This window comes from Elephas maximus, chromosome 7, assembly GCF_024166365.1.
Source record: "Elephas maximus indicus isolate mEleMax1 chromosome 7, mEleMax1 primary haplotype, whole genome shotgun sequence".
Classification (NCBI taxonomy): Eukaryota; Metazoa; Chordata; class Mammalia; order Proboscidea; family Elephantidae; genus Elephas; species Elephas maximus.
Genome location: NC_064825.1, coordinates 43,415,095 through 43,440,356, shown reverse-complemented (window position 1 = coordinate 43,440,356; position 25,262 = coordinate 43,415,095). Strand labels below are relative to the sequence as shown.

At 42.8% G+C, this 25,262-nt stretch overlaps 1 protein-coding gene across 2 annotated transcripts in view; it reads right to left on the bottom strand.

The window, feature by feature from the left end:
* The window catches only part of TENM4 (teneurin transmembrane protein 4), an 887,828-nt gene that overhangs the window by 29,056 nt on the left and 833,510 nt on the right, over positions 1–25,262 (bottom strand). For both annotated transcript variants that reach the window (XM_049889686.1, XM_049889688.1), the window contains 3 exons: positions 22,903–23,135; positions 18,947–19,101; positions 13,740–14,617 (listed from right to left, as the gene is read on the bottom strand). In XM_049889686.1, coding sequence (XP_049745643.1) covers positions 13,740–14,617; positions 18,947–19,101; positions 22,903–23,135 — 1,266 coding nt within the window. The remainder of the gene's footprint in view (positions 1–13,739; positions 14,618–18,946; positions 19,102–22,902; positions 23,136–25,262) is intronic.

Here is a 25,262-nt window from a genome sequence, read left to right as displayed (position 1 = left end):
GACACCTTGGTTGCTTCCAGCTTTTTGCTATTGTAAACGGAGCTGCAAACATGGGTGTGCATGTATCTGTTCGTGTGAAGGCTCTTATTTCTCTAGGGTATATTCCGAGGAGTGGGATTTCTGGGTTGTATGGTAGTTCTATTTCTAACTTTTTAAGAAAACGCCAGATAGATTTCCAAAGTGGTTGTACCATTTTACATTCCCACCAGCAGTGTATAAGAGTTCCAATCTCTCCACAGCCTCTCCAACATTTATTATTTTGTGTTTTTTGGATTAATGCCAGCCTTGTTGGAGTGAGATGGAATCTCATCGTAGTTTTAATTTGCATTTCTCTAATAAAAAAAAAAAAAAATTTTTGCTCTGCCTATTTCTAAACCACCACCTGCATCTCTGTCTTCTACAAACATTTCTGCACTGGCCATTTGCAAGTATCCACTGCATTTTTTTTTTTTTTTTACTGCATACCTGTTCTTCCCTGCTGCAGATGTGGCTGGAAGATGGCAGGGAGTGGGCTATTAACATTTTAATTATTTTTAATTAGGGACAACTGAAGTGTAAAACGGCAGGTCTAAACAGCCTTTTTGCATTTGTGTGTGAATGGGGGAAAAAACTCCTCATTCACATGTCAATATTTCTGATTTTTGCTTATGCTCAAAGTTGAAGCATGGGTTCAGCCGTGTATGTTTCCTCCCATGTACTTTGGTCTCCCTACTGGACTCTTTTTACTGCTTTTACGGGGTGAAGCTAGCCCCTGGGTCCCTGAGGGTTTTCACAATGGTGAAATGAAAGGTCAGGTAGTTCAGCTCCATCCTAGCTCTTCCTGTGATTGCTTCAGCTGGGACCTGCAGCTATCGTGCTTTCAGGTGAGACTAGGTAGGTGAGACTAGGTAGGCCTTCACTGAGCAATCTTCTAACATCAGACTGGGTGCTGTCACAGACACTGCTGTTTGCCAACTCTGTACCTGTGCCTGGTACTGATCACCGTGGCACTCTTTATACTGATTGGTAACAGTTCTCAGTGAAGCCTGACACAGAAGAGGTATTGGTAAAGGTCTTTTGAATGCATCACCCCAGGCCTTGGCCCAAGAATAGTTCTGGAGAAAGAGCCAAGGGATTTGGGGAAACCTGACTCTTTCTATTGCTGAGGCTGGAGGAAGGGGAACGGGAGCCCTTTCCAGAATGGCAAGACAATGCGGTGGTTTCTATCACATGGCCTCAGACCCCGGGCTTGGGGGCAGGGCTTTGGGGCTGTTATTAGTTCTTTGAACCTCTCATAGGCTCTTAAGGGACTTTAGAAACCTATTTTCTGTCATAATTCCTTATTTTTCTCCTTTAGTACCGAGTCAGGTTCTTCTAGGAAAAAGTCTGGTGGCCTAGGGAAGGTGGTGGGTGAGGGATCAGACTTGGCCTGGAGGGTCAAGGGGGCAGCATTGGCCATTGCAGCTGGGTGAGGGAGTAATTCTGAGATTTCTCCCAGGAAAGAGGGGTGAGTCTTGTGATAAAGATCTGGGACACTTGTCCCAGGGCATCTCACCTCTGAGACTCTCAGAGTTCTGCTCCCTTCAATCCTAAAAGAGGCTGGCATTCTTTTTAACCCTTTATGGCTGCTAGGAATTTGCCAGGAAAGAAATTCATTAAAATGTTTACAGTGCTTCTCTCTCTAGGAGGTAGAATTGCAGGTGATTTGAACTGCTTATTTATATATATTTTATAGTTTCAGGATTTTTTATAGTTAAAATGGATTATTTTCATAATCAGAAAAATGCTGTGACAACCTAAGTAATGTCATGTACAGGGAACTCATGAATATGGCCACCTTAGGGGAAGCTGTTGTTGTTAGGTGCCATTGAATCAGTTCCAACCCATAGTGACTCTGTGTACAACAGAAGGAAACATTGCCTGGTCCTGCACCATCCTCACAATCATTGCTATACTTGAGCCCATTGTTGCAGCCACTGTGTCAATTCATCTTGTTGAGGGTCTTCCTCTTTTTTGGCCAACCCTGTACTTTACCAAGCGTGATGTCCTTCTCCAAGAACTGGTTCCTCCTGATAACATGTCCAAAGTACGTGAGATGAAGTGTCACCATCCTCACTTCTAACGACTATTCTGGCTGTACTTTTTCCAAGATGGATTTGTTCGTTTTTCTGGCAGCCCATGGTATATTCAATATTCTTCACTAACACCATAATTAAAATGCAGCAATTCTTCTTTGGTCTTCCTTATTCATTGTCCAACTTTCACATGCATATGAAGTAAGTGAAAATACCATGGCTTGGGTCAGGCGCAACTTAGTCCTCAAAGTGACAGACATCTTTGCTTTTTAACACTTTAAAGAGGTCTTTTGCAGTAGATTTGCCCGATGCAATATGTCACTTGATTTCTTGACTGCTGTTTCCATGGGTGTTGATTGTGGATCCAAGCAAAATGAAATCCTTGATAACTTCAGTCTTTGCTCTGTTTATGATGATGGTCCAGGTATGATGGTCTAGGTGTGAGGATTTTTGTGTTCTTTATGTTGAGGTGTAATCCATAGTGAAGATTGTAGTCTTTAATCTTCATCAGTAAGTACTTCAAGTCCTCCTCATTTTCAGCAAGCAAAGTTGGGGCACCTGCATATTGCAGGTTGTTAATGAGTCTCCCTCCAATCTTGATGTGGCATTCTTCTTCATATAGTCCAGCTTCTTGGATTATTTGTTCAACATACAGATTGAATTAAGTATAGTGAAAGGATACAACCTGAATGCACATTTTTCTTGATTTTAAACAATGCAGTTGCGGGTATAAGGCCATTTAAATTACTGGCATTTATAGGAGAGACTCACTGTGAGGACAAGCTAGCGATAGCAATTTCCAGGCCTTTTCAGTATAATATGACTAGGGTATCCTGAATTTACAAGCCAAGAATCAAGACCCCAGAAACTGGTTGTACCTTGGCCACCTTAGCTGTATCTGTGGCTCATGATCACTCTTCGTACTGTAAGATCCTAAGTCATCTTTTGAATGAACAGGATGATCCGTTTCTGTCCAGCAGTTTCCTATGATGAGTACACTGTTCTAGTCTGGTTCACTTAACACCTGTTATCCACGTACATATTTTTTGTTAATGAGACTATTCTCAGACTATCTAATTTCCCAACCTATTCAAATAAAAAAGATTTTATATTATCATGCAAGACACTTAAAAAGTTTTGGAGTCTTTCTGATAAGAATTGGTAGAGGGATTATTAATTAGGGGTCAGATGTCACTTCAGTACTACTCCTAGCAAGGCCTTGCTCAAATGCCACCTTATAGAGCCCTCCTTGTTCTCTCTGGCCCTTCCTCTCCCAGTGATACTCTCTGCACAGCTGTAGCACACAGTGTCTCCCCTTTCATTGTAATAGCTGATGTATAGGTTGCCTCCGTCTTTAGAGTGTGAGCTGTTGGGTGTCAGGGATAGGTCTTCGGAGCCTGATAGCCAGACTCTGAATCTGGATTCACACCACCTGGATCCTACCACCTGCCAGCGACGTGACCCGAAAGACTAGCGCTCAGTCCATCTCTGCTTCCCCAGCACTGGGACTGGCATAGACACTGGCAGGAAATGCCGGCTGAACAAATAAATGAATGAATGCATGATTGGATGTCCAAGGCCTCTTTCCTGCTCTGTAGAAGAGACCATGATCCAGGACTTGACAAAAGGTTGTCACAGAGTAGTTATGTGATAAACATCTGCCAAACACACAAAACAGAAACAACTGCTTCCACTAGATGATACTTTAGCAATCTCCATAGGCATCTCCCCAGAGTTTTAGTCTCCTCGACAGAAAGGCTTTGTATAAATGCAGACAATTGTAATTATTATTGAAGGTAGCCTGTAATACATGATTAAAGTGAGCCTGGAGAAGATACAATGAAAAGGCTCTGTGCCTTCAAGATCTGGTTTTGATTTTATAAGAGACAGCCCCAAAACAGTAATTTCCACTCCTCACATTTTCCATTAGAAGGACTGCATGTCTTAATTAAATGAACATCAAATAGAACAGTCAATTTATAAAAATTTCTTGTCTCCAATTTATTCACCCAGTGCCTTCCAGAGCTTGAGAAATGCCACTGGATCTGTCTGTTGCCTGATCAATACCTGTGATTATCCCATTAGAAACCCGGCTGCCTCTGACTTTGCATGGGGAGAACCGGAGCTGCCCATCCATTGGATCTTGAATACCTTTGCCCTGCGGGACCCTCTGCAGAACCCGCTCTCCTCCTGCTACAGAAGTGCCGAGAGAAAGGAGGTTGACACTGCCACCACAAGGTGTGGACCAGGGGAGTGAGTTCTACACACTGTCTGGACTACAACTGGTTGCCTCAAATCCTCGCTCCATTATTGGGTGACTTCTGGACAATGGTTTAATTATATCTGTCATGGTTTTACTTAACCAGAGGTACCTATGAAGTACTGGCAATATTCTTTCTTTCTAACGGAGAGGAACGGAACGAACATGTTCATGTGGGGAGGTTTTTGGAGCCAAACAGTCCAGTCTTTGAATCCAGGCTCGACCACTTGCCAGCAGTGCGACCCCAGAGGATGGACACTCAGTTGTCTTCCTCTAACTACTTTTGCATCAAGCTCCCACCATAAATAACTTTATTTCGGGCAGATTATAATCTCTGTAAGTCTCTGATTTCCCCTCTACAAAATGAGGACAATAATACCTTTTTCATAGAGACATTGTGAAGATCAAATGAGGTAGGTAACATATTTAAAATGAAATCCAAACTTCTTCACTAGGTCCTACAAGGCCCCGTGAGACTACCCTCACTAGAATGTCACCTTCCTGAGGGCAGGGACTTTGTTTTGGTCACTGCTATATCCCCAGAACTTAGAAGAGTGCTTGGCATATAGCAACCAGTTGCTGTGAGAAGGTACTCAATACATTTACTGAATGAATAAGCAAAACAATAAACAGATATCAGATATTGTTGTTTTATCAAGAACTGGCCTGAGAGTAAGAACTGCACACCTTTACCTCCCCACCCATATGAGGAAGGGGAAGTTCACTGGCATCCACAGAGTACCTTTTAGATAACAAGCACCATGCTCCTAACCACTCTTTTGATGTAGGTGTTATCATTATCATTTTACAAATAGTGAAGCTGAGGCTCAGAAAGGATAATAATTTGCCTAAGATCACACAGCTAATAGAGGAATATAGATTCAAAGCCATGTTTGTCTGACCTTAAAGTCTGTGTTCTTCCATTAAGCTTCCCGTAAAAATGGGGCTGTTTCAAATCAAAATCTTTGAATTCATCACTGTGTTAAAGACAAGCTTGGGCTTGGGAATCTCAAGTGGGTTAAGCCAACTGACAGTTTTCTCTTCAAGATGTTTTGCTTTACTATCACTGCAATCGACTTTGCAGCAATGCCAAGCCCCCATTTGAGGAGTGTGACAGAGATGGCCAGATGATTGGCTTTTCATTATTTCCTTCCACTGACTTTTCTCCGCTCCATTTTCCAAAGCATCACTGGAGCACGGTGAAAGAAAACACATAAAAGATTTATATGGTTGCTGTGAACTTGGCTCTCAAAAGAGGCCCACTAAAGGGTATCTTCACACACACTACAAGGCTTCCTTCTTCACACTCAACACTTCATCTCAAGCCACTTACTATGCATAGTTGGTGAGAAAAATGCCACATTGCCTCTCTGATACTAAAATTTTGCTGATCATGAGTTTTTGGGAGGAAAATAAAAGATTTCATTTTTATGATATTCATCTATGATTCTCTCAAGCAACACCATTATCAACAAGAGGAATTCTGTATCATTTTTGAACAATTAGAATTCACAGTCCAGAGATATCCATAGTCCCTTGGCCTCAGGTGACTGTTATAGATGGCAGCATTACATCATTAGCTACTCCAAAACTGTATCAGAGCATGCACTTCTTGGATTCAGCAAGAAAAACTTGTACTTGCTGCTCATTTTCTATAGAATTAAGAATCAACAATAGATTGTAGTTTTGGGATTTCCAAGATATGGTCTGGCTTATCTATCACTGATTTTATACTTGAGGTAGTGTATCTGGTAGAAAGTGCTTAGGATTCAGGTAGATTTGGAGACTGAATCCTGGCTCTGTCACTTGTATGTACAATGTCACAGAGCCAGTAAGTGGTTATTCTCTTTCCCCCTTAGATTCATTCTCTGCCCTTCTCTGTGCCAGTAGAGGCTAACCCGCACAGATTGCATCACTGGGGCACCCTGGCTGGCTGGCTGGCTCTGGTTGGGTTCATCCAATGGTAGGCATTGGCAAGAAATGGGAGAGCAGGAGTTTTTTTTCTTTCTCTCTTTCCTTGACATATCTCTGATAGTGGCTCCATCTATCCATGACTACAGCTTCTAGCAGGTGGCTCTTCCTTCATAGTTACAGCTCCCATTGGGCTTCAGTAACAATATCCCCCCACCTTGCCCTTCAGCTGAGGGGCAGTAATGGCCATTCACTGTTATTAATTCCTGGGGCCTCACCATACTTTCTTGGTTTCCTTATCCTCGCCCATATTTATATAATGTCTCATCATTTGAAGATGTCTTCCCTGGGTACAGAATTTGGGGATGATATATATATATATATATTTTTTTTTTTCTTTGCCCCTTAAAGATGCTACCCCACTGTGTTCTATCTTGCATGATTTCTGATGAGAAGTCTGATGTAATTCATATCTTTGTTCTTATGTATGCTGTGCCCCCCCTTTTTTTCTGGCTGCTTTCAAGATTTTCTCTTTGTATTTTATATTCAGGAGTTTGAATATGATATACCTAGACATGTATATGGAGCCCTGGTGGTACAGTGGTTAAGAGCTATGATGAGCTACAGCTGCTAACCAAAAGGTCAACAGTTCTAATCCACCAACTGCTCCTTGGCCTATGAGGCAGTTCTACTCTGCCCTGTGGGGTCACTATGAGTTGTAATCGACTTGATGGCAGTGGGTCTTAGACATGTATATATGTAGGTATTTGTGTATATATACGTGTATTTATTCTGATTATTGTTTTGAGTTTTTTGGATCTGTGGTTTGGTTTATGTCATTAATTTTGGATAAGTTCTGGCTATTATTTCCTCAAATATTTCTTTTGCCCTCTTCTCTCTCTCTTCTCCTGGAAATCCAATTACATATGTATTAAATCATTTGATCTTGTCCCACAGTTCTTGGGTGCTCTGGTCTGTAATTTTTTTCTTTGTGTTTCACCTTGTCTAATTTCTATTGATCTGTCTTCTCTCCTCAGCTGTGTTAAGTCTACTCAGAGGCCTGTCCAAGGAATTCTTCACCTCTGTAACTATATTTTTCATTTCAAGCATTTCCACAATTCTTTTTTTATAACTTCTATCTCTCTGTTGAAATTACCCATCTGATCTTGCATGCTGTCCACCTTTTCCATTACAGCCTTTAACATAATTATAGTTATTTAAAATAATTCCCTGACAGATAGTTTCAACATCTGTGTCATACCTGAGTGTGGTTCTGATGATTGCTCTGTCTTTTGGGAATGTGTTGTTTTATTCTTGCCTTCTTCAATTCCTTGTCCATTTGAAAATGGGGTATCTTGTGTAGCACAGTTGAGACTAGGCAACATGTTTTATGTTTGGAAATGGGCATGATTTCCTTTTGCTAGGAGTTTAGTGAAGGGGGTTGAGTTAATTTAGTTAGGATTTGAGGTTTATTGTTGCTATGGTTACTCAGTGCATGACAGACTTTTAATTTTTCTAGTAATATCTTGTGTTTAGGGTGGGAACCGGTTTGCCAGAAGGTTTTTTTTTTTTCTCTCAATGTCTACTCCAACCTCAGCTTTAGGTTTTACCTTTGTGTTCTGCCTCAGAGAGGGTCTCTCTTCATGTTCTTGTCCCTCTCTTATCCCTCTCGCAGTAATATTCTACTAATTTCTTGTCGCTGTTAGTTTTTTAGCTGGCAGAGGGGGGCTGGTGGAAGTGTTCTTTATGGCCTTTATTAAGCCCCAGTTTTAGGTAGGCATGTGTCCCCAGGTCTCAGAGGTGTGGCCTCCACAGTGCTCCTGCCCCGTCTTAGGTTGTAGTTCTGGGGCCATTACATATTCCTGCTCCTCTCCTAGCAGTAGCTTTTTCTAGGGGGTGAGGGAAGGTTAGTTCCCTTTTCTCAATTGCAGTGGGTTTTCACCAGTGCCTAAATCAGGTTGTGTTTGTTCACCAGTGCCTAAATTTGATGGTGCTTATTGCCCATCTCTCTACAGATTAAGGCTTTTGTTCCATATGGGAGATTAGGTGAGAAGGACCTAATACAGCAAGCAGATTTTTGTGTCCCTCTCTCAGGGGCTGCTGAATCTTTCCCCCAGGTCTATCACAAGGGACACTTTCTTAAATCTTTCTCTGCTCTTTTCTGTGAGTTTCTGGTGGAGTTTGTGGAGAAAAACCCTGAAGAGGATGTGGACTCCTTCAATTTCTGTAGCCTCCAGTGGCTTCACATTCTCTTGTCAGTATACCAGGCTCCACCAATTTACCAACCATCTTAGCTGAACTCTTCTTAATAGTGTCTGGTTGCACCTACCCCAGGTAAACTAGTACTCTCATCTCAGGAGTTGAAGAAAACGCATGAATTTGCAATTTGTATGACTTATGTTCATTTTAAGGTTGGCAGTGATGCTCTTTCCAGCTCCTAGATTCTCTCCCCTCTCCCCCAGCAAAAACTGAAAGCCGTGTCTCTTCATTTGAACCTTTTGAGTTGAATTCTGTTTTCTGCTGGGATGCTGACTGATATTGTTAGAGCTGGGATTCGAATCTAGCATTCTTCCCACTGCATCATATTTTTTCTTTTCTTCTTTATCTCCTCTCCATCCTAAATTTACATTTCATTCATAAATTATTTATGAGTACCAACTATGTGGCAGAGAAAAATTAGTTAGGGCCTATAGGGGGCACAGTTAGTAGAAGCGTAACTATGACAGGGCTGTCACAGGGCACTCGGAGAGGCCAGAGCCACTTCCTCCTATGAAACTCCAGGGAAGCTTGTTGTTCATGCCCAGCCAGCATACCAGTTTTAGAACCTGCCTCATGCTCATATCAGGTCATTTTCTTAGTTACCAAATTCCATCTGCCCAGGACCCCAAATCTGAAATGAATAATGCCATACATTGCAGCTGATGACTGCGTTACAAACTGCTTAACTGCTTTGAGGTTTTCTACCAGCAGAGCTACAGGCTAAGGGAAGGAAAGTATCTTGATTCTCTAGGAATTGTGAACTCTTTGTCAAGTTGCTCTGAAGTATATGATGTTTATGTCAGATGTATTATATAATCTGTTGAGAGGATCAATAAAGCCAACTTAAAACTTGTTTCAGTAATAGTTCATGTCACAAGCATGTGCTGTTTTTTTTTTTTTTTTTTTTAATCTTAGAGCAATTACAGTGGGATCCACTGTCTCATAGAGATAAAGGTAGAAAACTCACTAGAACAATGGTGCACTGGCAAAATCTGTTCAAATCAGGGCCGGATTAAGGCATGTGAGGGTACGTAAACACTGATAATCTCTGGGATCCTTCTCTGTTTACTCATGCATTCAAACAGGATATGTGAGTTATACATATACACACATGTATATATACACACATACGTATATATGTGTATATACGTATGTGTATATATATGTATATACACATACATACACACCCATACACATATATTCAAAAGGTCGGCAGTTTGAATCCACCAGGCACTCCTTGGAAACTCTATGGGGCAGCTCTATAGGGTCGCTAGGAGTTGGGATCAACTCTATGGCAATGGGTTTTTGGTGTATATATATATACGGAAACCCTGGTGGTGTAGTGGTTAAGTGCTACGGCTGCTAACCAAAAGGCTGGCAGTTCAAATCCACCAGGCCCTCCTCAGAAACCCTATGGGGTAGTTCTATTCTGTTCTAAAGGGTTGCTATGTGTCAGAATCGACTCGACAGCAACAGGTTTTATACACACACACACATATATTGCTGACCCTCCTGGCTGGAGTTGTTGGATCTGCAGATGTGGATGTGCAGGATGGTTTTTTTCAAAATAGATGATAGGGCTCTTACCATTAATACAATCCATCCTTGCTCGGTAACCGCTCATGTTGGCATGAGTTAGACTTGATAGCCCAGCCCTACCTCTTGTGTATTAGAAAGAAATAGTATACTCCCAAGAGACTTGCCAAGATAAGGAGTTTGAATTCCTCAGGAGGGGACCGTAGGAGACAGATGTCAATGAAGGTGCTGAAGTGGTAGGAGCCTCATAGCTTAAACAACCTTGCATATGTATGCCCTTGTGATCCTGCCTGAACTTTATGTCCAGCCAGCACAGTCTCACACACTAGAGCTGGTATCAGTTGCATTTAGTTCCCTTCCACCAAGGCTCTCACTTTTCCTTGTGTCCTATCTGATTGGCATCTATGGGTCTTTGCTTTAGACAACTAGTGGCCCGTTTTGTTGATGCCCTAAGTACATGATTACCTTGCTTATTGAGTAATCCATCCCTGGTTCAAATTCTTGCTAGGAACCAAGCAAGATGATAAGAACACCACATCCTTACTTCTAGGGAGCTTCATAGTTTGCAAAGCATTTTTACTTTCAGCAACTTTTTTTTTTTTAATTCTCATAATAGCCCCGAAAAGGGTATGGTAGGGATTATATCTGTCTGGCTGAGTCTTGGGTCTGGAAGCCAGCCAGCCTGCCTCTGAGTCACATGGATAACATCCAGTGAAAATCAGCATCTGGCATCTTTTCTTTGTTCATAGTCTGAACTAAACTATTCTGCTTTGGCCCACTCTGCCTGCTGTTTTCCAGCCCGTTCTGAATATTCTCAGGAGCCTGACCCCTTTCCTAGTTAATGCCCTGATACCTCAGACTTAAGGCTTGATTCTGCTCTTCTGGTCTTGACCTACCTCAGTTACAACTTCTGTCTGCCGCTTTGATTACCTTACCTGCAGCTGTTCCAGGGTAACACGATCATGCCCAATCAACGTTTCTGCAGTTACTGCTACTGCTACTACTATCGCTTGTGAACAACAGCAGCTCTTATTTGACTACTTATGGTGACTCAGACATGGAACTTTTCATATTTTATCTAATTTTTGAACCTCAGAATATCCCTATGAAATAAATACTACTTTAATCCCTATTATACAACACAATCCTATATTATACAGAAGAACCTGAGTGAACCCAGTCAATGCAGTTGGAAGAACCAGGGTTTTGCCGAGACTTTTCATTTCAGCAAGTTCCCAGGAAGTTATATATAAGAATCGCCTGGGGATCTTCTTAAACTGCAGATTCTGATTCAGTATATCTAGGGTGGAAATGCAAACATGGACTTGAATTCTGGCTCTGCTATGTATTTACCCTATAATCTTAGGCTAGTTACCTCATCTCTTTGTGCCTCAGTTTCTTCATCTGTAAAAAATGTGGATGCTAAATTCCTACTGACTGAGGTTGCTTTGAAGATTTAATGGCAAAGAGCCTGGAACACAGTAGGATCTCAAAAAAAAGTGAGTTTCTTTTTTTATTTGAAGGTTTTTACCTTCTACTTCTGGTCTGCATCAGTGAGGACCAACACTCCTTTTCCTGGTTACTGCTGTTAAGTTGCTAGTCTGAAATTCCAAAAGGTATTTTATAAGAAGTTGTACTAACTTTTCCTTCTTAATAAAACATCAACTTACGGCTGCATATTTCATCAAGGGGAGCGCAGAAGAGGGAATGGGGTCCTTTCTGGTAGAGGTGTAGGAAGCAGTTTTAGATTTCAGGGCTGGTTGAGAGTAACAGTTGCAGTGATGTGTAAGCACTCAGTTTGGGGTCTAAGGGAGTGACCTTGGGAACTAATTGAGCACACGGAAATGCTCTGACAAAGAAACCCCTGTATTGGCTAAATAATGTATAAGAGATTTCCATCAGGCAACCTGGAAAATTGAATTATTTAGTGTATTTCCATTTCGATGAGTTAATCAAGATAATTGCTGCTTTCCTGAATCTTTGTCTTTTCTTTGTAATTAACAAGGCCCTTGTTTGGAGAAAGAAATTTAGCCAGTGGACTTTGTACAAATTGCTGTGACATTTTTTTTGACAAATTATATTAAAAAATCTATTGCAGATCCTTTTCCTTTGGATTCTAGGACTATGAGAAACTGGTGCTTGATGAAGCTTGAGAAGAATTTATGGTTCAAGGATTCAGGTTCATTCGGGATTAAAAAACTCAGCAGGGGTGACAGCAGGGAGCAGCAGAGAGAGCCATGAACTGTGACACTGACAGACTTGGGTTGCAAGTGCAATCCCTGTTCTGCCACGTTCTCACTATATAACAACAGGCAAATGAACTCTCTGAGCCTCAGTTTCTATCTCTGTAAAATGGATAATATTGCCTATCTTCCACAGCTGTAAAAAAAAAAAAAAAAAGTAGTGAGGATTAAATGCAGTAATGCCTGCAGGGTACCTTGGCCACTTCCTAGCCCTTACTGAGCTGCTGATACTCAGCAAGGTTAGCTCCTTCCCCATCTTCCACATATTTATCTAATGGTCACATATCCAGCAATCTCAGCTCTCTGGCCCATGGCCAAGACCTCAAAAAGAAGCTTTAAAAAAATCTAAGTGGGAAAAAGGAGATGTTACAAAGCTTACTCATTAAAATCTCTCATAGAGGAATATCTCAGAATCTATTTTATATTTATTTTAAATTAAATATATAATATATAATAATTTATATATATACACCGATATGTATATGCATAAATTACTATATATCCAACATATGAGTGTATATAGATAGATATATACACCTATATGTATATGCATAAATTATTATATATTTAACATATAATATATAATTAAAAAAAAAAAAAACAACCCAGTGCTGTCGAGTAGGTTTAGAATTACATATATTTAAAAATTTGGCCAGGATTGTAATAAACTGGACTTCCGCTTTCCTGGCCACACCATTTAAGAAGCCCTACACTGGATAAACAGGCAAGTGAACTACTCAAGGTGGGCACTAGGACAGAAACAAATAGTGACACTACAGCATGACACTTAGAGAACTGCAGCAAAGCTAAACCAATTAGATACAGGAACTAATGAAAGGGGTTTAGAATCACCTTGGGCAGGGGTGAAGGGCTCTGTACCCTCATTTCCTACTTTCTGGATGCTATCTTCATATTTATTACTGCATAATAGGTAACTGTTCATGACCTTGACTCATAAAAAGAAAAGTTATAGTATGTCTTTTGCATGTGTTTGAGAAGAGAGGCATATAATACATGTCATAAGAAGTTCCATCCAAAATGGTAAAAATGAAAACTTTTTTTTTTTTTTTTAATCTGAAGAAATGAACTTTATTTTGTGGAAAATTCATTCACATGGAACTGTTCCTTCTTTCATTGCTATAGTCTGGACAATGCTTTTATCTCCCTGTGGTATGCTGGGCAAGTATCCATGGTTCCCATTTTACAGATGGAGACACTGAGACCTGCAGAGTCCCTGGTAGAGCAAAGATTCAAGCCCAACTCCTCTGACTGCAAAGCGCAGGCCTTCCCCATTACACCATACTCCCTCCTAGGAAAAATCATCTGGAATATGAACTTGTGGAACACATTATAAATAATGCTTCTCATCTCAAATCCTGAATTAAAATGAAATATACCCTACGATTAACATTCCATCAATTCCTGAAATGCATTTAATGAAACAAAATCACCAAATGGCCTTGACTTGATACTTACTCATAAAATGTCGTCCATCCATTTTCATTGCTTTTGGTTGCCAGAAGGCCAGAGTTGCCATGGTATGTCATCATTGCCAGCTCATGTCCTTGTGTGGTCACACTCTTGAGTGCACTGTTGGTACCCATGGTCACCCAGTATACCTGACCATCTGGGACCACCAGCCAGAGGGGCATCCCGGTAGAGTCTCTGCGGATGTTGACCATGTTGCCATTGTTGTCTGTGATGAGTGTGACATCACCATCCCCAGTGTAGGTGAAGTTGTACAGGTAATCTCCTGTGGGCAGGCTCTGGGTGTACAGATGCTTGCCACTGGTGTCGAACAAGTAGAGCTCCTGGTCGACTGGTGAGGACAGCTCATACATATTCTGGGTGTTGAGGAAAGGCTTGTTCTTCCTGATAAACCGAATGCGGATATTCCCAAGGTCAGCCACATAAAGCTCCCCGTCAGCACACACAGCCAAGGAAGATGGGGTGTTCAGCTTTGCATCCTTGGCATAACCATCATCTCCAGAGAAACAATCACAGTTGGCGTCGTTTTTACAGTCGCAGCCACTGGGGGCCCCAGCAACTAGTGAGATCTCTCCACTAGTGGTGACTTGTCTGATGCGGTTGATCTTTTTCTCATCAGTCTCAGCAATATACAGGACTCCGTTGTGTGAAACAGCCAAGGCAGTGGCAGACTCCAGGGTTGCGTGTATGGCCACCTTGCTCAGCAGGAAGTGGTCAATGCCGGGGACCTGGCAGTGCATGGGCCTCCCGGCAACAATGCGCACCTGGTGATTTTCAGAGATTTGCAGGACCACATTGTTGTCGAGGACATAAAGAGAGTTGTCCATCGGGTTGATGGCTAAGTCTGTGGGCCACTCCAAGCGAACCTGACAATGGAGACACCAACACTCAAATGACTGGCAAGATGACCATCATACATCATCCCATACCCCAGTGTAGCCCATAACAGTGTCCAAAGTGTCTTCACATACAGTCTTCCTTGATCCTCACAGCAGCCTATCATCAACAATGGAAGATGAGCTCCCTGATCAGAGTGAAACCAGGCAATAGCTACCACTGAGACATTTTTTGGTCTCATTAGACTGAGAAAACATGAAGAAGAGGATAATAACAATAAGAAAAATAGAAGGGAAGAGGATAGACTTTGGAGTCAGATAGGCTGGGTTCAAATCCTAGCTCCACCAACTATGGCTTACTTTGTGTCCCCAGGAAGTCTAGTCACACTGAGAAGTGAGGAAGAAACTTGTGCTTATGTTGACAGGTGCGGCCTCTGACTTATTTGTTTACCCCATCCCTAAAGACTCATCACCTTAGGAATCCTCAGTCCCCTGCAAGCTCCTGACATTCTGTCAAATTTGGGCCTTACTTAAGCAAAAGAATTCCTTAGATAAGAAATTTCCTCTTCTAGGAATTTACTGTTGTACACCACTGACTGCAAGGGTGTTTATGAGCCATGTTTAATAATGGTGAAAACTAGAACTTACTCAAGTGCCCAATGACACAGAATTGGCTAAATAAATTATAGTACTTTTAGTTCACCTACAGGTTAGAATATTGTGTACAGCCATTAAAAGTGGTGTGATAGATAGATATTTAATGACACGGGAAAATGTATGCTATGAATTAAATGAAAAGAGCAGGTTATAGAACCGGAAGCACAGTGTGATCCCAATTGGGGAAAAACACAATTAAGTTAGATTATGGTTGGAGAGATTAGAAAGCTTGTGAGATATACACCAAAGGGTAAACGATACTGGGATTAAAGGATATTCTGATTTTCTTGGTGATTTCTCAATTTTTAACATTTTTTGTAATGGACATGTGATACTTTTCTAATGTAAAATATCTATACATAGGATGTGGCTACCTCCACCTGCCCCTTTAGCTCAGGGCCATTCTCAGGATGGAGCAGGCCCATTTCTATTTCTTCAGAGCACGGTCCAGCCTCCTAAAGCCTCTGGCTCCCTTGCTCCCAGCTCGGGGTCTGTCTGTCTCACAGAACAGGGGGCCTGCAGGCACTCCAGAGCCACAGGCCAGGGCTGCTGCCTTTCACACTTCCCAGAGCTCTCAGGAGCACAGCATCACAGCTGCCTTCGGCTGCATCAAGAACACAGTTTACGCTAAAGTGACAGGGGAATTTTCAATTTCCTAAAACCCATTTCTTGTCAACACTGGCTGCTAAATATTTTATGCCCTCTGGTCCTGTGGCACCTTAGGGACCTGATTGCCAGAGACCTTTCTGCCTGTCATGATGATGAAAAGAGGGCTCCCATTTGGAGGCTGGGGAGGAAGCGAGTGGAAGGAGAAGGGGAGAGGAGAGGGAGGGAAGAAGAAATGAACAGCAAGTGATTCCCTACTCTCCCTCTCTCCCTTGATGCCCACATGCACAAAGGTTCCCTGAGAAAGAAGCACTGCTTTCGCAGTCAGCCTGACCAGGCCTGAAGTCCTTGCTCTGTCACAGCTGCCTGCGTGATGCTCCTGAACCAGACCAATTACTAAAGCTCTCTGACTTCACCTACCTATCCGTGATGATTATGCTCAGGATTAATTACCTCTCTACCAAAATGGGGTAGGGACTAGATTTTATCATCGCTCCATCTCCCGCTTCTATGGTCCTACTGTGGAAAGGCTCCCCCGCTCCCCTGTCCTCCCAGAGCATTCGTGCCTTTATTAAAGCACTTGGAGCTGACTGTCTTGTTGCAGAGTTTTTCCATTTTCAGAAATGGATTGGCTGATGACTGAAGAACTGAATGGCTGGTGAGTCACATAGGGAGAGTGAGGAATGTGGGGTCAGGACACCTCACTTCCTAGCCCAGTTAAACAACTACTAGATGTGAGATCTTAACTCAGATTACTTATGCACTTTGAACTTCTTTCCCAATATGAAAAAGGGTGTAATAAATATTACGTAGGATAGTTATGAGGCTCAAATGAAACAATGTATGAGGAAGCCCCTCCCAGAGGACCTAATCCATGTTCCCTGGTTCTCTCTTTTGCATTCTTGCCTCTGGGCTATATTCATGCAAAGGGTCTTCTCTTATCTCTCTGGCTTCTCTCTCCTGCTCCATAAACCAAAACCAGTTGCCACTAAGTCATTCCAACTCATGGTGACCGCATCATGTGTGTCAGGATTTTCAATGGCTGATTTTTTGGAAGTAGATCGCCAAGGCTTTCTTCCAAGATATCTCTGGGTAGGCTCGAACCTCCAACCTTTCATTTCGCAGTGAGCGCTTTAACCATTTGCACTACCCAGGGACTTCTTCTGCTCCATGTGGGGCAGTAAAGCAGCTAGGGATTTGTAACAGAGGAAGCTCTGAGAACCAAAGCCAGTGTTCCCTGCCCATATGTGCATGTAAAAATTAGGTCCGTGTTGGAGAGTTTGGTACAAAGAATTCCATGCTTAGATTCAGACCCGGGTAGTGAAGTCCAGGTACATAGGGACTTCAGTCCAGATTTCTGAATCTAAGTGCCCCCCCCCGCCCCACCCCACCCAAGTATGCCAGTTGTCTCCCAAGCCTTTGATCTGACTGCTTGGCAGTACCTCTATCTGAAGTTAAACAATTTTTCCATGTGTGGATTGAAAATTTTCTGCACCCTGTGCTGGCTGGTGGAGGGCCCATTTTGAAAATTGCAAATACTTGTATGCACATCCTCAGGCTGTGGCAGCCTCCTGCCGGGTAACTCAAGCTTGCTTACAGACTGGAGAAGGAAGCTGCGAGCCAGCGTGAGGAAGCCTGCCAAACTGGAAAGACAAGTGGCAGAGAACAGATTCCATTCTGGAGCATAACAATCACATTAGTTGGCTCAGAGGGAAACTGTAAGAACATCCAACAAGGATGTGACATGGATGCTGGCACTGCCCGCAGCAGCCATGAGGTCCTGGGAAAGGGGCTCAGTGATACATATCAAGAACAGGGATGGGCGTGACCAGTGAGGCCTCCCAGCCTCTGCTGCCCACTGAACACCAGGGAGCAGGTGCCACTGTCAGCGGAAAACGGCCTGTCAGTGCAGGCTCCCTCAGAAATGGAGGGGCTGAAAAAGCTAAGTGTGGCTGGAACTGAAAGCCATTTGCAGTTTGGTGTAATTCAAGCCTCCTATTCCCCTGGTTTTGCTAATGTTGGCAAGATAGGTGTTAACGGAATCAATGCAGATCGGACCCTGCCAAAGCAAAAGAGGACACATCCCTTGCCAAGTCATTGCAGGATATACAAAGGGCAATCTGAACAGCCAGCCATTCATGTCTCTCCCAGTGGCCACCAGTTACAAGTCCAAACTCTTTGGCCTGGTATAGCAAGGTCCGCACTGAGTGGCCCCAAACCATGCTTCCAGCTTCAGCTGCCACCACTTTCGTCCAGGAACCCCAAGCCCCAGCACTAAATTTCCAATGTTTCTTGAACATACCAGACCCATTAACATCTTCGTGTCTTTTCACACACTGTTTTGTGTGAATGTTTCCTTCCTTGCCACCCAAAAAATTCCTATTCAAGTTTCAAAACCTGGCACAAATGACACTTCCTTTGTAAAAGTGGGCACTAGAACTTCTGTTTCTTCTCACCTTCTAAGTGCTAAGCAGCGCTGGGAACCTTACATGCGTTACATCATGTATTCTTAAAGCAATCCCACCAGGTTGATAGGAATGGTTTTTATTTTATAGATATGCAAAATGAGACTCAGAGAATTTTAGAAACTTGTCCAAAGCTACTCAGCTAGTGAGAGCCAAAGTTAGGATTTAATCAGTCAACCCATCAATCAACCATGTTGGTTGTGCTCCTACTGTGTACCAGGCACCATGGTTACAGTAGAGGGAAAGATTGACAGAATTCCTGCCCTCTTGTATTTACAGTCTAGAAAGAGAGCAGACAATGTACAAGTACTTATAAGTGTTACAAAAGAGGGCATTTGGGTGGCGTTAGACTTAAATTCACACTGTTTAAAGCTTTTTCCATTCTGTTTGCTGCCTTTGAGGCTTCCCTGGGCAAATTTCTTCATCGCTTCCCCAAGACTTCACTACATACACACCTCCCTCTGCCTTCCTCTGTCACAGCACTTGTTACCCTTGATGGGGAACTCCTGAAGCACAGAGACTGTGTCTTATTCATCTTTGTACCTTGGTGTCCATGACAAGGCCTGTTCAGTGTATAAATGAATAAGCAGTGCAGAATTGAGGGCCCTTGTAGGTGAAGCCTTTTCCTTACCTGAGAAATATCCATGACAGAGTCACAGCTGAGGGGCCGGGCTGATGTGAGATCGTTGGACCCTAGCAGGGTGGAGATGATCCCATTCTGATCAATGCGTCTGATCATGGTGCCATCCACAAAGTAAATCAGCCCAAACTTGTCCACCGTAATGCCTTGGGGAGGAGAAGCCAAACAAGTGAATTCTGCATCAGAGATGATCACAATCCCCGTGGTCATGGAGTCTTCTGAGTTGATAAAGCACCTCCCCTCTGTGATTTAGTTAGACCCTCACTATGGCCTTGTGGGGTCAGTAGGACTGCGCTGGTTACATTCCTTCCCCTTTTAAAGACGAGGCTTTGAGTGACTAGTTCAAAGCAGGGGTTAGAACCCAGGTTTTCCAATTCTCCAGGGCATTAGGTCCTTCCATCTTGCTCTCTCCTCTGGAGATTTTTAACCGTCACCCAGCGGTTCACTAAAACTGGATTCATAACGTCTGGCAGTGGTTAAGAAGAACCTTTTTCAACACCAACACCGTGAATTATTTAAATTAACCTACTTCTGAAGCCTTGTAATTACAATAATCAGGTTCCCTTTTTGGTAACAAGTTTACTTTTCTTCCAAGATAACTGGCCTTCATATTTTTCTATTCTTACTATTTTAGTTTTATTGGTCATTACAGAAGCAGAGAGCCTAAAAAGAGTGTGATGAATTTGCGTAGAGAATATTGGTTAATGTTTTAAAAGGTCCATTAAAGAGGGGAGTCAAAATTATCAACATCATCTTCCCCACCTTGTAGAGTGTCCCAAACCATTGACTTTCCCCCCACTAGCTTGTGTGACCTGGGGCAAGTCACTGAGCATCTCTGCGCTTGTTTTCTCAGTTGTCAAATGAAGGGATTGCTCTAAACCTGTATTTTTCACCTTCGATGTGCATGAGAATCACCTGGTGAGCTTGCTAAAACATACCCCCCCAGATAGCTACTTCAGAATATCTCAAGTGGAGCCTGAGTATCTGTCTGTATTTCTGACAAGCACCTCAGGTGATAATGGCACACACCCGAGTGTGAGAGCCGCTCTACTAAACCAGTACATCTTAATGAGTTGTCCGTATCAGGATCACCCGAAGAGTATATTCTAAATATACCTGCTTGGCCTTACTCCTGAAAATACTACTTCAGGGAGTGTTTTTAGAAACACTCATGGGTGGCATTGCTTTCCACCCTGGATCAGAATCACAAGAGTTAGACACACACCCACCAAACTGAACTGCTCAGGGGTGCTGGGGCTGAGAGACAGATGAGAGAGTAGTGCTCCTGAAAAGTGCACTGTGCGAGTACCATGTGGAGCGCCCCAGGGAATGACAGCAGCCTGAGAGGTTCACCGTGAAATGAAGAGGCTCTGGGCAGTTCTGTTCAGTCTTCTAAGGAAGAGGGGATCAGAAAAGGCTTTACAGAGTGAAGACTCCTGAAATGAATTATAAAGTTTTCCAGTTGTATCACCTTGGGCAAGTGACTTCACTTTTCAGTCTGTTTACTCATCAATAGGGATAATAATATCTGATTTGGAATAGTTAGCCTTCAGCAATTACTAATGATTATTATGAGAAAGTGATTGGCACTTTGTGGGTTTCAAGACCCTTACTCCTGGGCCTACGTGTCTCTGACTGGCCAGCAGGTGCCTTAAGATACCCAAGGGCCTCTGAGTGACAGAGCCCACTACAGCAGCAGTTCCTTTTGCCCGTCTCCTTAGGCTGTCCAATACTGGAGAGCGATTTCAAATAGTCTGGGGAAACCTTTCTTCTGTCCCAGCCTAGAATGTAAATTAATTACATTTTCTAAGTACCAAGACAGGAATGTTCTTGTCTGCCTAGCGATGCTGTCTTCCTCTTCCATCTGCTAGGACTGATGAGTGCTCTGTGAACAACTGGGTTTCTTGTTTACAAAGTTGGCTGCACAGACTAATAGAAGTGATCTGTCCCCTGATTAATTACTTCATTTTCCCCCTTTTGTTGTGCTAAATAGATGGACATCTTTTCTCCTCCCTGCTGCAAAGTGTCTGCATGTCGTGGCACCCTTGTCACTTTTATCTGGGTTAATTATAGGCTTTTGGGCAGTTTCACTGCTACAACATCTGTGTGTGTGAGTGTGTGTGTGTGTGTGAGTGAGAGAGAGAGAGAGAAGTGGAAGAGAGGGGAGGGAGAGGGAAAGGCAGTAGGAGGGAGGGAGGGATGGATGGAAAGAGAACAGAGAACACATGTGTGTAGAACAACTGAGAAAGGCCTAGAGGAAGAAAAACTTTTAATCATAAGAGAGTAAATGTTGCACCTAAAAGAAGCCTTGGGAATCATCTAGCCCAACCCACTCATTTACCAGTGAGGAAACTGAGGTCCAGAGAAGAAGGTCCTAGAGCCAGTGGGTGGCAGAGCAAAACCATAATGCAGGGTCCCGAATTACGAATGTCCTTTTCACTCCAGGCTACTCTCTCGGTAATAGGAAATCGTAATTAGGAGGGAGAATAACCATGTATATCCTAATATCTACCCCACAGAATTACTACCTGACCATTCTAGGTGAGTGGTAGAGAATTTACTATACTATAATAGTATGAATCACCACTTATGGGATGATTTCCATGTGCCTAGTACTACATTCATGTTAACATTTAATCTGTACTACAACTATGCAGTATGTTCTTATTTCATAGGTGAGGAAAATGAGGCTCAGGGAGGTTAAGCCACTTGCCCAAAGTCACACAGTTATTAGGTGGCAAAGCCTGAATTTGAATACCGGACTCTCTACTTTCACTAGAGTCTACTGCTTTGACTTGAAACTAGGCCTTGAAATCTGGCACATTTAATAATACAATCACATATTATATTTCTGTACGATATCATATGAAATGCATTCATTTTGACCCTTACAACAATCCCTGGAAGTACCCGCATTTTATCAACGAGGGCTCTGAGGCTTAAGTGGGTCCAATTTCAGGGCTAGCATGTTGCAGTCCAGATTTCCCACCCCATCCAAGAATCTGCCCAACTATTTCCTCAAGGGGCCACCCAGTGTCCTCTGCCTTTTAAGCACAAATTCTGCCTGCCAGGTTTAGCTGGATGTCTGATCTTTTCTGTGTCGTTAGAACCTGTAACACAGAAAGTGCTCCACTGATGGATGCTGGGGGTTAATGACGGCGCCTCCCTGGTAAAGCCTTACAGGGTCTGCTCAGCCACAAGAGGTCATTCTTGTCTCCGAACTCCTGTGTATAGTTCCTTCTCCTTGCATCTCAGGGAGCACTTCTCCCTCTCACCTATATCACAGTGAGTCATGTTCATGTCTTATTTATTTAGCTACAATGAACTTATCTGTGGCAACCCCAGTGCTCTGCGTGCTCAGTAAATACTTGCTGAATAAAATGAACAAAAAACTGTGATTGTGGGTATGAGGAGCTCCAGCTTTTTGAAGGACTCAAGATTGAAACTTAGTTAATACATCCTATAGCATATGAACATGTGCCAGGATGATACGTTACAATGCTTTATCTAACAATGATATGAGAGATAATGTAAATGTACAGCAGTAGGGGACTGATGAATAAATCATGGGACATCCATTTGATGGAATATTATATAGACAATAAAAATGAGTACATAGAAGACTAATGACATGAAGAAATGTTTATGATACATTGCTTAGAAATAAAAGCAGGTTACTAAAATTATTTAATGTGATTTCACTTTTTAGGGGGAGTGGTGGACATCATACACACATGAACACTTAGAAAAAAGACTAAGAAGAAAGGCAAGAAACGTTAATGGGATATTTCTGGTAGGGTGGAAGTATGAAAATTTTAACTTTGCTTTGTGTATTTTTGATATTTTCCAGTTTTTTTTTTTTTTACAACGATGAATGTTTATTTCTTTTGGAAGTGGAAGACATCCCAATAAATGTTACTGATAGTGTTCAAAAAGCAAAGCTTTACCCCTGGGGTTGGTCAATGTAGCTTCCGTGGCCTTCCCACCATCCCCGCAGCGAGTGTCATCAAAGGGGAGGCACTGGTCACCTGTCCCTGCGACCACCTCAGAGTTCTTAACAAGGTCCTTCACCACCACAGTGGACTTGATTTTGAAAACTCGCCGGCTGTTGGTGTCTGAAAGGAAGACGGCCCCACTCATAGGGTCTGTGGTCAGGTAGTATTTATGTGCTGGACTGTGACTGGAAAACAAAGACATGGCCATTTGGTGAGTACTTTCTTTCTTCCTAACAGGTAGCTAGAGATGGTACAACTCTGAGGTACGATAGGTACAACCTGAATCCCTGGTCCTTTAGAATCCAAGCAAAAAGTTCTGTGGGATGATATCTCTATTTGGGGTGATAATGCCCCAATTTTTCTGACCACAGTGGTTTCCTAACCCTCCTTCCACCAACTACTACTGTGACAACGTCTTGCCTGTGACTGAGATGCTCTTCACAGCACTAGGCCCACGTCAGATGCTCAATATGTTTTCTTAAAAAGATTATCAGTGAGAGTTACCTGTAAATTTAAGCCAGAAACATGAAGGGGTTTGACTTAAAGCAAACAAATAAATAAAACAACACCACCAACAAAAATCTTCGAGTTCAAAACACAAACCGTTCTCCACACAGGGTTTTTACAGCACAAACCCAATCCCATCTTGGGACTGATGAGGCCCCGGCTGGATCTTTGTCAGTGTCAACACCGTCTCCTGTTGATACTCATGTTATATTTATCAGGAGCCTAGAAGTCTCCCTCCAGCAGTCAGATATAAACGAATTGCAGGATTAGTTTGTAATTTGCAGCAACACTCAAGAAAAAATAAAACAGAGCAGCGGTGGTGTTTATGATGACTCTGTTTCTGGAAAACAGCCATCAAGACCAGGTTATGTTAACGTAAGAAACAGAAGTTAGATGGTGACTGTACAGAGGCTTTAAGGAGCCAAGGTACCATCTCTAGTCACAGGGTAGAGAAAATGCATAGGTGTTGGGATCAGATGTGTCTGGGTTCCAAGTACAGCTCTGTCACTTCCTGGTTGTGAAAGCTGGATGAATCAGGTCCTTCCAAGCCTATGGGAAGTTTTCTGACTCAAAGGGATCTCTCTTAGTTTGGGCTGCATGGCCTGGTGTTGCCCACTTTCACTGGACAGTGGGCACAAACAGTGCTCGAGGATTCAAGGGCCAGACTAAGCAGTGCTTACAGCACCAGCAAAGCAGAGGCATCCATATCCCTCTAAAATGCGAGTGAGAGAATTAAAGAAGTCTAGAAAGAAGCTATTTTACATTTTATCAGGCATGTAATTTTTGAGTCCTTTTGAAAAACAAAATTTTATTTCACAGATGTTCTTGGGGACTGGCTGCTTCTAACAGGGCCAGGCCTCCTGATCCAAGGCTTGCCTTCCTTTATTTTCTCTCCCTGACTTCAACACCATAAGTATGTCCAACTATCCAACTGACCTTCCTCTCTAGCCCTAATACTACTGTACCATCACCTACTGCTGAAATGCTCTACTGCAGCCTGGGTCTTCTCCAGAGCCTTCTTCCTGATTTAGTCCAAACACCAACATGGCATTTCTATGCTTTCCTTTCCAGGACTCTCCATTTCTTACAGAATAAGCTCAGCCTCCCCAGCCTAGCAGCATACAAGGTCCCTCATGCTCTAGTGCTGCTCTTTGTTCTCAGCCCCTTCCTAGTGTTTCCTCCAAGATGCCCTATGCTGTGGCACAGCTGAACAACTTGTCCCTCAAACACACCTGCATGCCTCTGGGTACACGCTGTTTCTGCTTTGTGGCATGTCCTGCCCACTACCGTTTTTCAGCCTAATGAATTTCTACTTCAAGTCTCAGCTGTAATGGTACCTTTTCTGGCAAACCCTCTCTGACTTTTCCTGTGTTCTGAGAGCAGCCTGTTCATATCTGGATTATAAGATGCTTAAACAGTGCTGTGGCTATTTATTTCTCTGTCTCCAAGCCAGACTGCCAATACTTGGGGAAGAGACTGGATTCTATTCATCTCTGTATTACCAATGTTTAGCTTCATGCCTTCTAGCCCATAGTAAAAACGAAAACTAACCCAGGTACCATCGAGTCAATTCCACTCATGCCAACCCCACATGTTTCAGAGTAGACTTGCATCCCATATGGTTTTCATGACTGTGACCTTTCAGAAGCAGATCATCTGACTTTTCTTCTGAGGTGCCTCTGGGTAGGTTCAAACTGCGAGCATTTTGGTTAGTAGGTGAGCACCTAACCATTTGTGCCGCCCAGGGACTCTTAACCCGTAGTAGGCACTTGCTTTAAATAGATGGTATCTCCATTCAAAAAGTT